This window comes from Eptesicus fuscus, chromosome 20 (genome assembly GCF_027574615.1).
Source record: "Eptesicus fuscus isolate TK198812 chromosome 20, DD_ASM_mEF_20220401, whole genome shotgun sequence".
NCBI classification, from domain to species: Eukaryota; Metazoa; Chordata; class Mammalia; order Chiroptera; family Vespertilionidae; genus Eptesicus; species Eptesicus fuscus.
In genome coordinates, this window is record NC_072492.1 from 26858171 (window position 1) to 26871308 (window position 13138).

At 53.2% G+C, this 13138-nt stretch overlaps 1 protein-coding gene across 1 annotated transcript; it reads left to right on the forward strand.

Moving 5' to 3' along the window:
- Nucleotides 1-1732: 1732 nt before the first annotated feature.
- Nucleotides 1733-12716, forward strand: EPX (eosinophil peroxidase). The gene is given in 16 exon segments (XM_054709397.1): nt 1733-1860; nt 2051-2115; nt 2118-2165; nt 2198-2317; nt 2416-2509; nt 2753-2928; nt 3126-3243; nt 3364-3493; nt 4420-4626; nt 5866-6184; nt 8205-8365; nt 8743-8998; nt 9452-9622; nt 11335-11572; nt 12123-12335; nt 12673-12716. Coding segments are annotated over 15 exon segments (2433 nt in total). The 3' UTR covers nt 12325-12335; nt 12673-12716.
- The last annotated feature ends 422 nt before the right edge of the window (nt 12717-13138 follow it).

Genomic DNA, 13138 nt, shown 5'->3' on the forward strand with positions numbered 1-13138 from the left:
CGAGTCCTCTCGGAGGACAAGCAGAGCTCACTCTGAGTTTTCCTTTGCGGGTGCTGGCAGGTAGGCAACCTAGGTCCCGCCCTGGCGGCCAGCCTTCTGGGAGTACCTGGCTCCCTGAGATCCAAAAGGGAAAGCACATTTGAGGAGGAGGCTTCCAGTTTTTAACTCTCTCTCCTTCAGGAGGCTCACGGTCCCTGGGTCACAGATGTGGACACTGAGGTCCAGGGAGTGGTGTGATTCACCCCAAGCCATGCAGGGGGTAAGCGCACTTTTGGCAACTCCATGGAGACTTTCCATCCGGGCCCCCTTGGCACAGGAGAGGCGCCCCTGCTGGAGATAAGGAGATAAGATCAGGAACTGGAGCTTGTGAAAGGGATTGCTGAAGGGGCTGTTTCAAGAGCAACTGTCAGGCAGGGCGTTGGTGTGGGAGGAGGGGGCTGTCAAGGCGTGGGGCTGGGTTTAGGTAGGGCATGGGGGATAGAGGGTGGGAGACAAGGACACTCAGACAGGACTGGCAGGCAGAAATGCAGGCAAGGAGACCAAAGGGAACGCTAGCATCTGCCGCCTGGACTCCTGCCCCTTCAGCCTGCTTCCTGCTGCCCGCCCCCCCACAGGACCCTGCCCCTAGCTCCAGCCACCTGAATCCTCCACACACAGCACCCTCCCACCCCCACCCCTGCCAGGCCAGTTTCTGTTTTCTCAATTTTTATTTTTATTTTAGTTTTAAAATAAAAAACATTTTTAAAAGGATAAGTTTTAATGGCAAAGATAGTCAAATTCAGTAAAATAGCCATGTAAAAAGTAAGATTTGCACCTAAAAATATTATACTTAGCAGTTTTCATTCTGTTTCAATGTTTTACTTTTTAAACACAAATTATAACTCCGGACAGCTCTGCTGGGAGTGTGGAGCAGGGACAGGGATGGGCAAGTCCACCTGAAGAAGCGGGGAGGACAGGCAGGCTGCAGAGCTCAGCAGGGGGGATTCTGGAGCCCAGTATGGAGAGATGAGCACGGGTTCCCCAGGTAGACCAGGCTGGGGTCGAAGCAAAGGGTGAGCCTGGCTCATCCAGTGGAGGGAACTGCAGGAGGAAAGATAAGAGGGTATGAGAGGGCCTGTGGCTTGAGGGGAAAGACCAACTGGGGTGTTCTACCCTTAAGATATGGAAATGAAGGCTTAGCCCAGGTGGCACAGGTAGTGACAGAGCCAGACCCAACCCAGGTGGCTCTGAGCCCCTGCAGCAAGCCTCCTCCAAGGAAGCTACTGCTGATCAGCCCGACAGGAAGTCAGAATTTACGCCTGCTACTCAGCGCCCACCTACTACTGCTAAGCACTTAAATTCGAGGAGGAGCACGAAGCCCGTTGTTATGGAGGATGGAGGCGCCTGCCATTGCTCTGCTGGGTGCTTTACTGTGACATCTCACTGTGTCCCCAGATGACCTCATGAAATAGCCCCTTACTTTTCAGGTCCTGCCTCAGTCATCACCTTACCCTCCACTGGCATCTTGGAGAGAGCTGGTAGGGTAGGCAGTAAGGGGCAGGGGCTGAATCATTCATCTTGCATCATGAATTTACTCAACAAACATTTATTGAGCACCTACTGAATCCCAGGCCTTGTGCTGGGTGGGGGGTGGGGGTATGGGGAGATAGTACAGTGAGGCAGACCCAGCCTCTGGCCTGTTGGGCAAGGAGAGGAGCGTTTCCAGTCATCTGGCCCAAGTCCCGTGTTAGGGATGTGGAACCTGAGTGTAGGTAGTGACCATACAACTAGTGAGTGGCAGGAGCAAGCCCAGTCCTCTGCTGAGGCAGGCTGTTCCTCGGGCATCCAGCGAATATTCCCTGAGAGACATGTACAGACAGGGTCAGTGAACTCGGCAGCAGAGAGAGTGGGACGCCGTGAGTGGATAGGAGGGAAGGAGGCCCTTAGGCTGGTTGCGTGGCAGGGTGGGGTGGGGATTTCAGTCTCACAACGCCCCCACCCCCCGTCCCCATCCCTCATAAGAGGGAAGTTCTAGAGCTCCACCTCAAGAGGTTGGCCTTCTGGGGCCCAGAGCTCCCCTGCCCCACCCTTGGGCTGGATATAAAAGTCCCTTCCCAGCTACTTCCGAAGAGGAGCCGGAGGGAGAGGTCAGCGTGGGGCCCTCCGGGTGAGAAGGGAGCAGGAGGGCCCGCCAGAATGCACCGCTCGGGTGTTTCTCGTGTGGCTCGCTGTCCCGCTGTGGCTCAGGGTCTCACTGTGGAGAGGAAGCTGCTCCTGGCCCTGGCAGGGCTCGTCCTCACACTCGTCCTGGCCCAGCCTTGCGAGGGCACCGCCCCAGGTAATAGCCCCTTGGACAGCCCCGGAGAAGGGCAATGGAGGGGGAATTGCTTGGGCCTGGGGGGCTGTTGGACCCTGAGTCCCCTTCCCTCTGAGCAGCTTCCCCCCGGGCCGTGGAGACCTCGGTCCTTCAGAGCTGCATCACAGAGGCCAAATTCCTGGTGGATGCCGCCTACAATCAGACTCAGAGGCGGTAGGTCTGAGTCTGGGGTCTGTGTGGGCCTGGGGAGGGTCGGTGAGGGAGGCTGGGCTCCAACCAAGGTCGTCTCACCCATCACCCTGCCCCTGGGCACCACGGGGGCAGTGCCATGTTGGTAGAGATCCTCCCTTCCATCCATCTGTTCACACTGCCCCGACTGCCCCCCGCCTGGGATGGGGCTCTGCTGGGTGGCTCTGCTTCCTTACGTCAGCTCCCCCCCCCTCCTCTTCTGGGCAGCATCAAGCAGCGCCTTCGCAGTGGCTCTGCCCGCCCCACGGACCTCCTGTTCTACTTCAAACAGCCGGTAGCGGCCACCAGGACAGTCGCTCAGGCTGCCGATTATATGCACGTGGCCTTGGGGCTGCTGGAGGAGAAGTTACAACGCCGGGAGCCCGGCTCCTTCAATGTCACTGGTACCATGCTCCCCACTGAGGCCCCGGGCTGCCCTGGCCTGGGAGTGGAAGGCAGGCAGGAGGGGGAGGGGGTGCGCAGCTTTGAGGTGTTGGCAGGGGAGAGGGTAAAGGGATGGGAGGGCGGTACAGAATAGTCCACCTCAGTGAAGGTGCCAGGAGCCTGGATCCAGGGCCCTGCCCACCTGCTTCACCCCCAGATGTGCTGACGGAACCCCAGCTGTGGCTGCTGTCCAAGGCCAGCGGCTGTACTGCCCAGAGGCAGGAAGAGAAGTGCAGTGACAAGTACCGAACCATCACGGGGAGATGTAATAACAGGTGGGAGCGAGGGGCTGCCCCTGCCCCGGGGGGAGCCTCCCTGCCCTCACCACCCCTCCCTAGACGCTGAATGGTCTCCACACCGGAACCCTGCTGACCCGAGCGCACCCACTGCTGCAGGAAGAGACCCTGGCTGGGGGCCTCCAACACCGCTCTGGCTCGCTGGCTGCCGGCGGAGTACGAGGATGGGCTGTCGCTCCCCTTCGGCTGGACCCCTGGCAAGAGGCGCAATGGCTTCCTCCTCCCTCTTGTGAGTAGGGACTGAGGACCTGGAAGATGCTTGATCTCTGCTAAATTGGGGGTAAGGGGGGAGGGGGGAAGGGGTAAAAGCACAGCCCAGAGTCAGCCAGCAGACTGGAACCCAGGCTCTCCCTCTGGCGGGCTGGGTGACTTTGGGCAGGTAATAGCACCGAGTCTCGGTTTCCTCATCTGTAAAATGGCAGTAAAACCTGCCTCATGTTGCTGGCATGAATATTAAATAAACACCCATATATGATATAATTTGTTAATGCCAGCCATTTATCGTATTTTTTTTCTGAAAGAATTAGTGTCAAAGTATCTTGCTAAATACAGGGGTGAGCAAAAGTAGGTTTACCGTTGAGTATGAATTTAAACAGAATTAATTCTTGTATTATTTATTAATTATTGTATTACTAATTTGTATTACAACTATAAACCTACTTTTGCCCACCTCTGTATAAAGAGCTATACATCTTAATCTAACTACATCTATTGATCTGTGCTATTTCACACTTATCAATTTCTATTCATATGTCAATATAACAATCAACATCTATTAATTTTTCTTCTATTGATCTATCCATTCTCTCTCATTATCCATTACCTAACAGCCAATCCACGTACCTATCGATCATCTCTATCATCCAGTTTTCCATCAGTTTATAAATTGATCTGTCAGTTTGACGTAATAACCTCTCTGGAAGTGCTGGTGGAGTCTGAGCCAGCCAACATGGCCTCTCCCCTTCTCTTTCCTCCTGGAGCCCTCAGGAGCCAGGCCAGAGCCCATCCTTCTGGGAATGACAGCCAGGGGGTGGGACCAAGTAGGAAAGGGGAGGAGAGACTGTGTTAACTCTGGCAGAGGCAACCTGCTGCCCCCTGAGTCCTGGGTTTCAGGGTCCAGAGCCCACCCCCCACGCTGACCTCTTTTCCCACCAGGTCCGGGCCGTCTCCAACCAGATCGTGCGCTTCCCCCAAGAGAGGCTGACCTCCGACCAGGGCCGGGCCCTCATGTTCATGCAGTGGGGCCAGTTCATCGACCACGATTTGGACTTCTCCCCCGAGACCCCAGCCAGAGTGGGCTTCGCTGCAGGCGTTGACTGCGAGAGGACCTGTGCCCAGCTGCCTCCCTGCTTCCCCATCAAGGTACCCCCAGCCCATCTCCCAGGCTCCTGGCCTCCATGCTGGGCCAGAGCTGGGGTGGGCATCTGGAAGACTTAAGTACCATCCTTAAGGCGCTGTCCGTGATGCTGGAGTATCAGACAGAGACAGGAAGCACAGCCCGCTATGCACTCCAGTTCTTGGCGGTCTGAGGGGTGGGGGTGGGACAATCTGCCAGGAGGTTCAGTGCAGGCTTCAGGGAAGGGGAAGCAATCGAGAGACTGGCTTTGGCCCGTAGGTCTGATCCTGACGGTGGGAGCCTAGGCTGCTGTTTTGGAAGCCTTTAGGGTCCCTTAGCTCTCACCTTCTCTCCTTCCCGGGGTGGGTGGTGAGCAGGGAGCTATCCTTCAGGCTGAGAGGCAAGGGTGGTGTGGAACACCAGAGAGGAAAGGATGCACTCCAGGGAGCAGAGCCTCTGCTGGGGCGGGGGCGGGGGGGGGGGCACCCCTCCACACACACCCTCACCCCTGCACTTGCCCTGACAGGTAAGGGGATCTCCATGGGGCATGACCTGTGAGGGCCCCTGGCTGGCTCCTCCCTGATGCAACTTTGCCCGTTCTTCTAGCTCTGGCTCAGGGGCACCTCCTATTTCACCTGTCACTGTTGGCTTTTAGATCAAGCATAGCAAATGGCACATCAGTTTAGTTACATTCTCTACATACGTGTCTGTTTTCAACTGAATTGCGAGCTTCCTGCAACTATACTGGGTTTTGCTGATTTTCATATCTTCAGAGCACCCAGCACAGAAAGGTGCTTAGAAAATGTGTTGAATTGAATGGAATGAAAGGAACCCAGGCCTGTCAAGAGAACTAGGTTTCAATATTTCCTCTCCTATTAAAAAATTTTAAAAAAATGAAATGAAGGAAAAAAAGAAAAGAAAAACAGAACAAAAAATAAAAAATAAAATTAAAAAAAAAAAACAAAGAAAAAATATTTCCTCTCCTGCTAACTAGTTGTCACTTCCCATCTCCAAGCCTCAGTTTCCCCACTGGGAAATTGAGGATCTAAGGTTTCATCCATTTCTAATCTTTCATGAGTCTGTGATACAAAGCACTAAGGACATTCAAACTGACCTGGTGAGCAGTGTGAGTCTGGATGAGTCAAGGAGGTGCTTCCTGAAGGAGGAGACTTTCAAGCAAGGTTTTGAAGCAAGTGCGGGAGGACCAAGAAGGATAAGCTTGCTCTTAAGGGGCCCCAGTGTCACTGTCTCCTCTTGCCCCTCAGATTCCGGCCAATGACCCCCGAATCAAGAACCAGGAAGACTGCATCCCCTTCTTCCGCTCGGCAGCCTCATGCCCCAAAAACAGAAATACCGTTCGAAACCAGATCAATGCACTCACCTCCTTCGTGGACGCCAGCATGGTGTACGGCAGCGAGGTCTCCCTCTCCCTGCGCCTTCGCAACCGGACCAACTACCACGGGCTACTGGCCGTCAACCAGCGCTTCAGGGACAACGGCCGGGCCCTGCTGCCCTTCGACAACCTGCACGATGACCCCTGCGTCCTCACCAACCGCTCCGCGCGCATCCCCTGCTTCCTGGCAGGTCAGGCTCGGGAAGGGGGTGTCTTCCTGGGGTACAGCCAGCCCGGGGTTCTGGGTTTGGAGGCCAAGGGGGGAGGCGGTGGGAGTACAGGTCTTCAGACTTCAACATGAGGCACACCACAGTACAGATCCACGTGCAGCTGTCGCAGGACCCGTAGGTTGTTGGAGGTCCCTTTGCAAACGCCTGTTTATCTCCAGCAGTGCGGACTTTTAGAAAGGTCCTCCCATTGTGATCCAACATCCACCAAGCTCTTCGTGTTTCTGGAACTGCAGAGAAGGAGCCGTCTATCTGTCAGGCCCACAAGCCACCAGTCTGACATCAGTCTCCTCCCCTTTTAGAAATCCCTAATCCCAAAGGGGATAGGAGACCCGTGACTGAGGGTCTTGGTGGCCCCTGCCTTGTTTTCACTGTCCTGGGGAGATAATTAGCAGTGGCCTGAGCTAATTATTTCGAACTGCAGAGAAGGAGCCGTCTATCTGTCACTCACTAACGGCCTCTTTACTTGAAAGAAGCTTTAGTTCCACCTACTTTTTTCTTTTTTTTTAATCTTCTCTGGGTAAATTCCCTTAGGTTTTTACTCCCCACCCCTCATCCCCAACTGCTGCTAGACACTGGTACCTGGTACCTTCTTCCAGATGCATAATTGGAACCCTCCTCGGGCTCTTTGCCCCCACGTGCTGGTTGATACGGGCATCCTTCCTGGCGGTTTAAGATACTTAAATGTGCCCTCTCCCATCTTATAGCAGCCGTGACAGGAGGCCGCTGTTATCACCCTCATTTTTTTAAAAATATATATTTTATTGATTTTTTACAGAGAGGAAGGGAGAGGGATAGAGAGCTAGAAACATCGATGAGAGAGAAACATCGATCAGCTGCCTCATGTACGCCCCCTACTGGGGATGTGCCTGCAACCAAAGTACATGCCCTTGACCAGAATCGAACCCGGGACCCTTCAGTCCACAGGTGGATGCTCAATCCACTGAGCCAAACCAGCTAGGGCGCCACCCTCATTTTACAGACGAGAAACTGGGGCTCAGGGAAGATGACTAATGTGTCCAGAGCACAGAGTTCAGACGGCAGAGTCCACACAGGGCACTGCGGTCAGTTGAGTGTCCAGGTCTGTGCTCTGTCCACGCTGTTCCACCGCCTTCTTCTCAGGGAGTTGGCTCCAGCCCCCCTTTTTAAAGACTGTATTTTTAAAAAAAATTTATTGATTTTTTGAGAGAAAGAAACATCTCAAAATTTGTTGTTTCATTGGTTACTTGTATGTGCCCTGAAAGGGGATCAAACCCACAACCTTGGTGTATCGGGACAAGACTCTAACCAGATGAGCTACCTGGCCAAGGCAAGATTGGTGTTTGTTTTTTTTTGCACTTTCATGAGAGGCTTACTGAAAAGTGGATTAAATAAGACCTTGTACAAAAGGTCTTATAGTTCAAAGCCAGCAAATGACTGTAAGGCCACTTTCAGGAATTTACTTTGCCTCCTGGCCTCTAGGAGAAAAGGTCTAGCTACAGAGAGGCTCTGCCCAACCCTCCCTCTTGCATGATAGCAATTCCAAAGCTGTGAAAGATCCCGCCCTCGATAGAGAACATGTACACGGATGCAGTTCCTTGGGATAGGGGCTCGTGGTCCCCAAGTCAAGGTTCCTAGAGTCATCCAGGTCTCTGCACCAGCTGTGGATCTGGCCATCTTGTGGAGTAGAATCATTCGGCAAAGACTTTCCTGCCTGTGGCTGGCAGCTGCCCTGAGCTTTTCTTCCCACACTGGCACCTGTTCAATCACTTAAGGATGTAAGACCCCATTGTCTTCCCGCTCCTGGCCCGTCGTGTTGGGGAAGAGGGTGGTGGTCAGTGAGTGGCCTCACAGCTGAGGAGATAGAGGCCGAGTGAGGGCCAGGAGCCTGACACAGGTCAGAAAGTCCCACGACCTTTGTCTAGTCCCCAGAACTCTGTCTGCCCTAGCAGAAAGACATTTCTCTGGGAAGAGCTATGGTGACTCTGAACTTGGGGTTTTCAAGGTGACTCTCGATCAAGCGAAAACCCCTCGCTGGCAGCCATGCATACCCTCTTTATGCGAGAGCACAACCGGCTGGCTACCGAGCTGAGACGCCTGAATCCCCAGTGGAGTGGAGACAAGCTCTACCAGGAGGCTCGGAAGATCGTGGGGGCCATGGTCCAGGTAGGCAGCCCGGGGTCCCAGCATCCCCTAGAGAAAATCTGGCATGAGAAGTATCTGGAAAAGTGGCTCCCACCTTCCTTAACACATCCTCGGGGATGTGCCTCAAGTAAGTCAGGTCTGAGTGTGTATGCCTGAGATCTGACCTGTACCCTCAATTCCGCCACCAACTCATGGTGTGAGCCTATCCATGTCATTCAGCCTCTCTGGGCTTCAGTATCTCATCAGCCAATGGGAAATTAATGTTGCGACATCTGACATGATAGACATTCAAGAATTTATGTCTGAGGAGCCCTTCGAAAAGCCAAAGGTCTGTCCAAAGGTAAAGGAGTGGGCTAGGCAGCCGCTAAGGTAATTTCTTCCGACGTCTTCTCTTCTAGATCATCACCTACCGAGACTTTCTGCCCCTGGTTCTGGGCCGGGCCCGGGCCAAGAGAACCCTGGGGCGCTACTTGGGGTACTGCTCCAATGTGGACCCTCGTGTGGCCAATGTCTTCACCCTGGCCTTCCGCTTTGGCCACACCATGCTCCAGCCCTTCGTGTTCCGCTTGGACAGCCAGTACCGGGCCTCAGCACCCAACTCACGGGTTCTGCTCAGCTCTGCCTTCTTTGCCAGCTGGCGAATCGTGCATGAAGGTGACCAGGTTTTCCAGAGGCAGATGGGAGTGGGGTTGGGGAGCACACCCCCTTCAGTTGGGCCAGGCCTACTGCCAGCTGCTGCTCAGGCCACTGCTAATCATCTCCCCAGGACAGTGAAAACAAGGCAGGGGCCACCAAGACCCGCAGTCACGGGTCTCCCATCCCCTTTGGGATTAGGGATTTCTAAAAGGGGAGGAGACTGATGTCAGACTGGTGGCTTGTGGGCCTGAAAGAAGCTTGCCTTCCACTCCTTTAAGAAGTAGGGGTGACCCCTTACCCTGACAGCACCAGCTCTCTTCATGTCCACCCAGGCCTCTGCTTTCTGAAATAATCATCATAGAATAAAAGTGACTGGCTTACCCAGCGCTGAGCTACTTGGGCCTCCTGTGATGACTCAGGGGCTTCTCAGAGATTGTTCCAATCTGTGCTGCTCACATTCCCCGCCACCAGGTGGCATCGACCCCATCCTCCGAGGCCTCATGGCCACCCCCGCCAAGCTGAACCGGCAGGATTCCATGTTAGTGGATGAGCTCCGGGAACGGCTGTTTGAGCAAGTGAGAAGAATCGGGCTGGACCTGGCGGCTCTCAACATGCAACGCAGCCGGGACCACGGCCTCCCAGGTGAGGGGCTGCCCACCCCTTCGCCAGGCGTGGCTTGGGCCAGGGCTGGTGGTGGTGGTGTGGTGGGGACAGGTTTCAGAGCAGGTCCTGGGTGCCTCCTTTCTGACCGGGACTGTCTACAGTCTGTGCTGTGGCTCAGAGGCAGGCAAGGCCAAGGTTGATGCAGTAGAACATTTCTCAGACCACCTTTTTGCTGTCCTGCCACATCTCCGTCTGTCGCAGGGTCTGTATCTTTAGGTTCACAATAGGACCAGGCCTTGGGCACGGGAGATGAACAAAGGTGGTCTGGAATTTCCAAGTAGAGAGAAACAGATATAAAAGGCAGGGATGAACTGCTTCATTCCCCAGCACCCTGGCAAGTTGCAAGGAGAAAGGCTCAAGTTCCAGGGACAGAGAAACTGGCTCTAAGTGGAGAAAGGCCGAGCCTGAGAGGCAGGGAATGGGTGGAGTAAAACGAAGGCTGCCTTGGCCGCTTGGTGAGGACACAGAAAGCTTTATCCCAGGAAAGAAGACAAATTAGGCACTTTCATGGATATAACTCATTTAGTCTTTCCAGTGACCTCGGTCATTTTATAGAAAAGGAAATAAGCTCAAAGACATCCAGTAATTTGCCCAATGCCACATAACTAAGAAGGAGTAAAATGTGAATCAAATTCAGAATTCCTCCTTTCTTCCCCCTGTTCAACCCACCATGTCAGGGGAAGGCTTTGACCACCACCTTGCTTCTCTCCCTCTTCCCACCAGCTTTCCTGTCTACATACAGCCTGAAGCTCCATCTGCCTCAACTAATTTTGTGTTATAACGGAGTGGGAGGGATTTCTACTGCACCTAACACAGCACCTGGCTGGCACACAGCAGGCACTCAGGAACCAGTTTCTTTCCTCCAGTACACTTGGGTGCTCCCGACAGCTAAAGAGCTGTGGGTGCCCCCTGCTGGACAACTGAGGTTGTTAACCACTCAAGTTGCCTCAAAGAGATATTCTGTTCCCCATATACCTGTTCCCTGCAAGCCGTTCCAGAAATATTTTCCTGATACCGTCCGTCTCTTACAGTCTATTCTAATCCCTTCCCAAATCCAACACCAAATTTGGAATGGGAAGATATGGTTTGAAGTCCACTTACTAGTAAAAGTCATGGTTGCTTAAGCTCAACAAGTATCCACTAATAAAATGGTAATTACTAAGGTGTTGTGAGGATCCTGAGAGATATACACGCACCAGAGCTTAGTAATGGTAAAGCATGACATGGCTTTCCTTTGTTCAGCTGGGGGATGGTGTTGTGAGTTGTAGTTCAATGGATGAAGTTGGGCTAGTGTTCCTTCAGATTATGGCAAAGCCATCTCCTATGTTGATGTTCCCACACATCATGTGGCCTGATCCTGGTGTGAGACCCTGATAGCTGAGAAATCAGCATGGCTAGTCTTTGGAAGTTTCTGAGTAGGTGAAAAATTCAAAAATTGCTTTATTGAGATATAGTTAACATCTAAAATTCACCCTTCGAAAGTATACAATTCAATGACTTTAGTATAGAGTCATGCATCGATCACCGTATCTAATATCTTTCATTCACAAAAGAAACCTTGTAATAGCAGTCATTCACCACTTCCACCCCAGCCCCTGACAACCACTAATCTACTTCCTGTCTACTTCCCAGAAGCTAATGGGAAGACAGCAGGGGTAAGACCGAAACTGCTTCTGCCCCCCTCTCCTCAGGGTACAATGCGTGGCGGCGCTTCTGTGGGCTCTCCCAGCCCAGGAATCTGGCACAGCTCAGCTGTGTGCTGAAAAACAAGGATTTAGCAAGAAAGTTCCTGAATCTATACGGGACACCTGACAACATTGACATCTGGATTGGGGCCATTGCAGAGCCGCTTTTGCCAGGGGCCCGTGTGGGGCCTCTTCTGGCTTGTCTTTTTGAGAACCAGTTCGCAAGGGCCCGCAGTGGAGACAGGTAAGTGACCCGACCCTAAAGAAACCAGCCCCAGAGCAGGGAAGAGAAGCACTAACATTTAAAGACCAAACAATGGAGGAGAGTGCTCCTTTTAGCTTCATTTCTTTCAAATTCACAAGATCTGAGACCAGGAGGCTCCTGGAGAGATTGTTCAGAGGGAGAGACCACTGACCCAGGAAGGCTGATGCTGCCTGAGCTGAAGGCACCTTTAACCCAGGAGATTTCTCAGCCTCCTCGCTATTCCAGGCTAAAGGATCCCAGAAAACATGGGCAGAAAAGGCTAAACCTGGTTTCCCTCCTATAAGCTTGTGGTTTAAGACTGGACTTCTTATTTGGATTTGACCTTTACCTATCCAGCCCTGGCCACTTAAATTACTAGGCCTTTATAATATTGGGCAATTTACTTGACCACTGAACTGGTTTCTTCATTTATAAAATAGGAATAATACCTATTTTGCAGGAACTTTGTGAGGATGGAATGACATAATGTACATGGCACACAGCAGGTGCTCACTATACTTTCACCCACTTTTCTCGACTGTCTTGGCAGGTTCTGGTGGGAGAAACCAGGTGTTTTCACCAAGAGGCAGCGCAGGGCCCTGAGTCGGATCTCCTTGTCTCGAATGGTGTGTGACAATACCGGTATCACCATGGTTCCGAGGGACATCTTCAGAGCCAACACCTACCCCCGGGACTTTGAGCACTGCAGCAGAATCCCCAGGTTGAACCTGTCAGCCTGGAAAAGCAAATGAGGCTTCTGCAGGTAAGGGGAGGCCCTCCCCCAAGAGCCCTGGGCTGGGTCAGGCCCTCACTTCCATCCCCAGATGGGATGGCGGAGTCCTCTTAGGCCTCTAAGCAGGGACAACAGAACTTGTCGCTGGGGACAAGGTACTCTTTCCATACAGGGATTCCCAGTATGCTAGCTTCTGGCTTCTGGGCTGATAGTTAATCCCACCCAGGGCCTAGAACTTTGGGGGAGAGGGGTAGGAGCATGGGTAGGAAGTGTCCAGCTAGCCTTGGCTTAGTCATCAACACCCTAGAACAGCTCATTTCTGGATGTCCAGCAATTCCTCACATATCCACTTCTGCTGCTTCCACAGGCCTCCATCCCAAGCCTCCAACCTTGGAGACAGGGAACCAGGGAAGACTACAAGTTTACCCTCCTCCCCGCACCCCCCCTTGCCCCCCCAACCCCCACCCCCAGCAACCATATCTTGCTGATGCTTTTGCTGGCAACAGCTCTGAGTTTATTCTTTGGCTGGAAGTGAGAGCTAGGGTGTCTAGCAGCAATGAGCCCATCTGCCTTGGGAGCCAAGCAAGGAGGTCTTGAGGCCTACACAAGAAGTCACCTGGAGGGTTTCCAGCCATTTTATTTCCCAGCCCATCCCTGACCTCTGCCCGTGGCTGGGAGACCACACAGTCCCTGCCTCCAGCCACCCCAGAGTCCTCCTCGGGAGCCTTCAGGCTGGGTGACAATAAAGCACTGCTTCTGCCAATAAAGCACTGCTGAGGGCAGGAGCTGGTCTCTGCCTTGGGCCGGGGAGGGCGTGACCTCAGGCCCAGGCT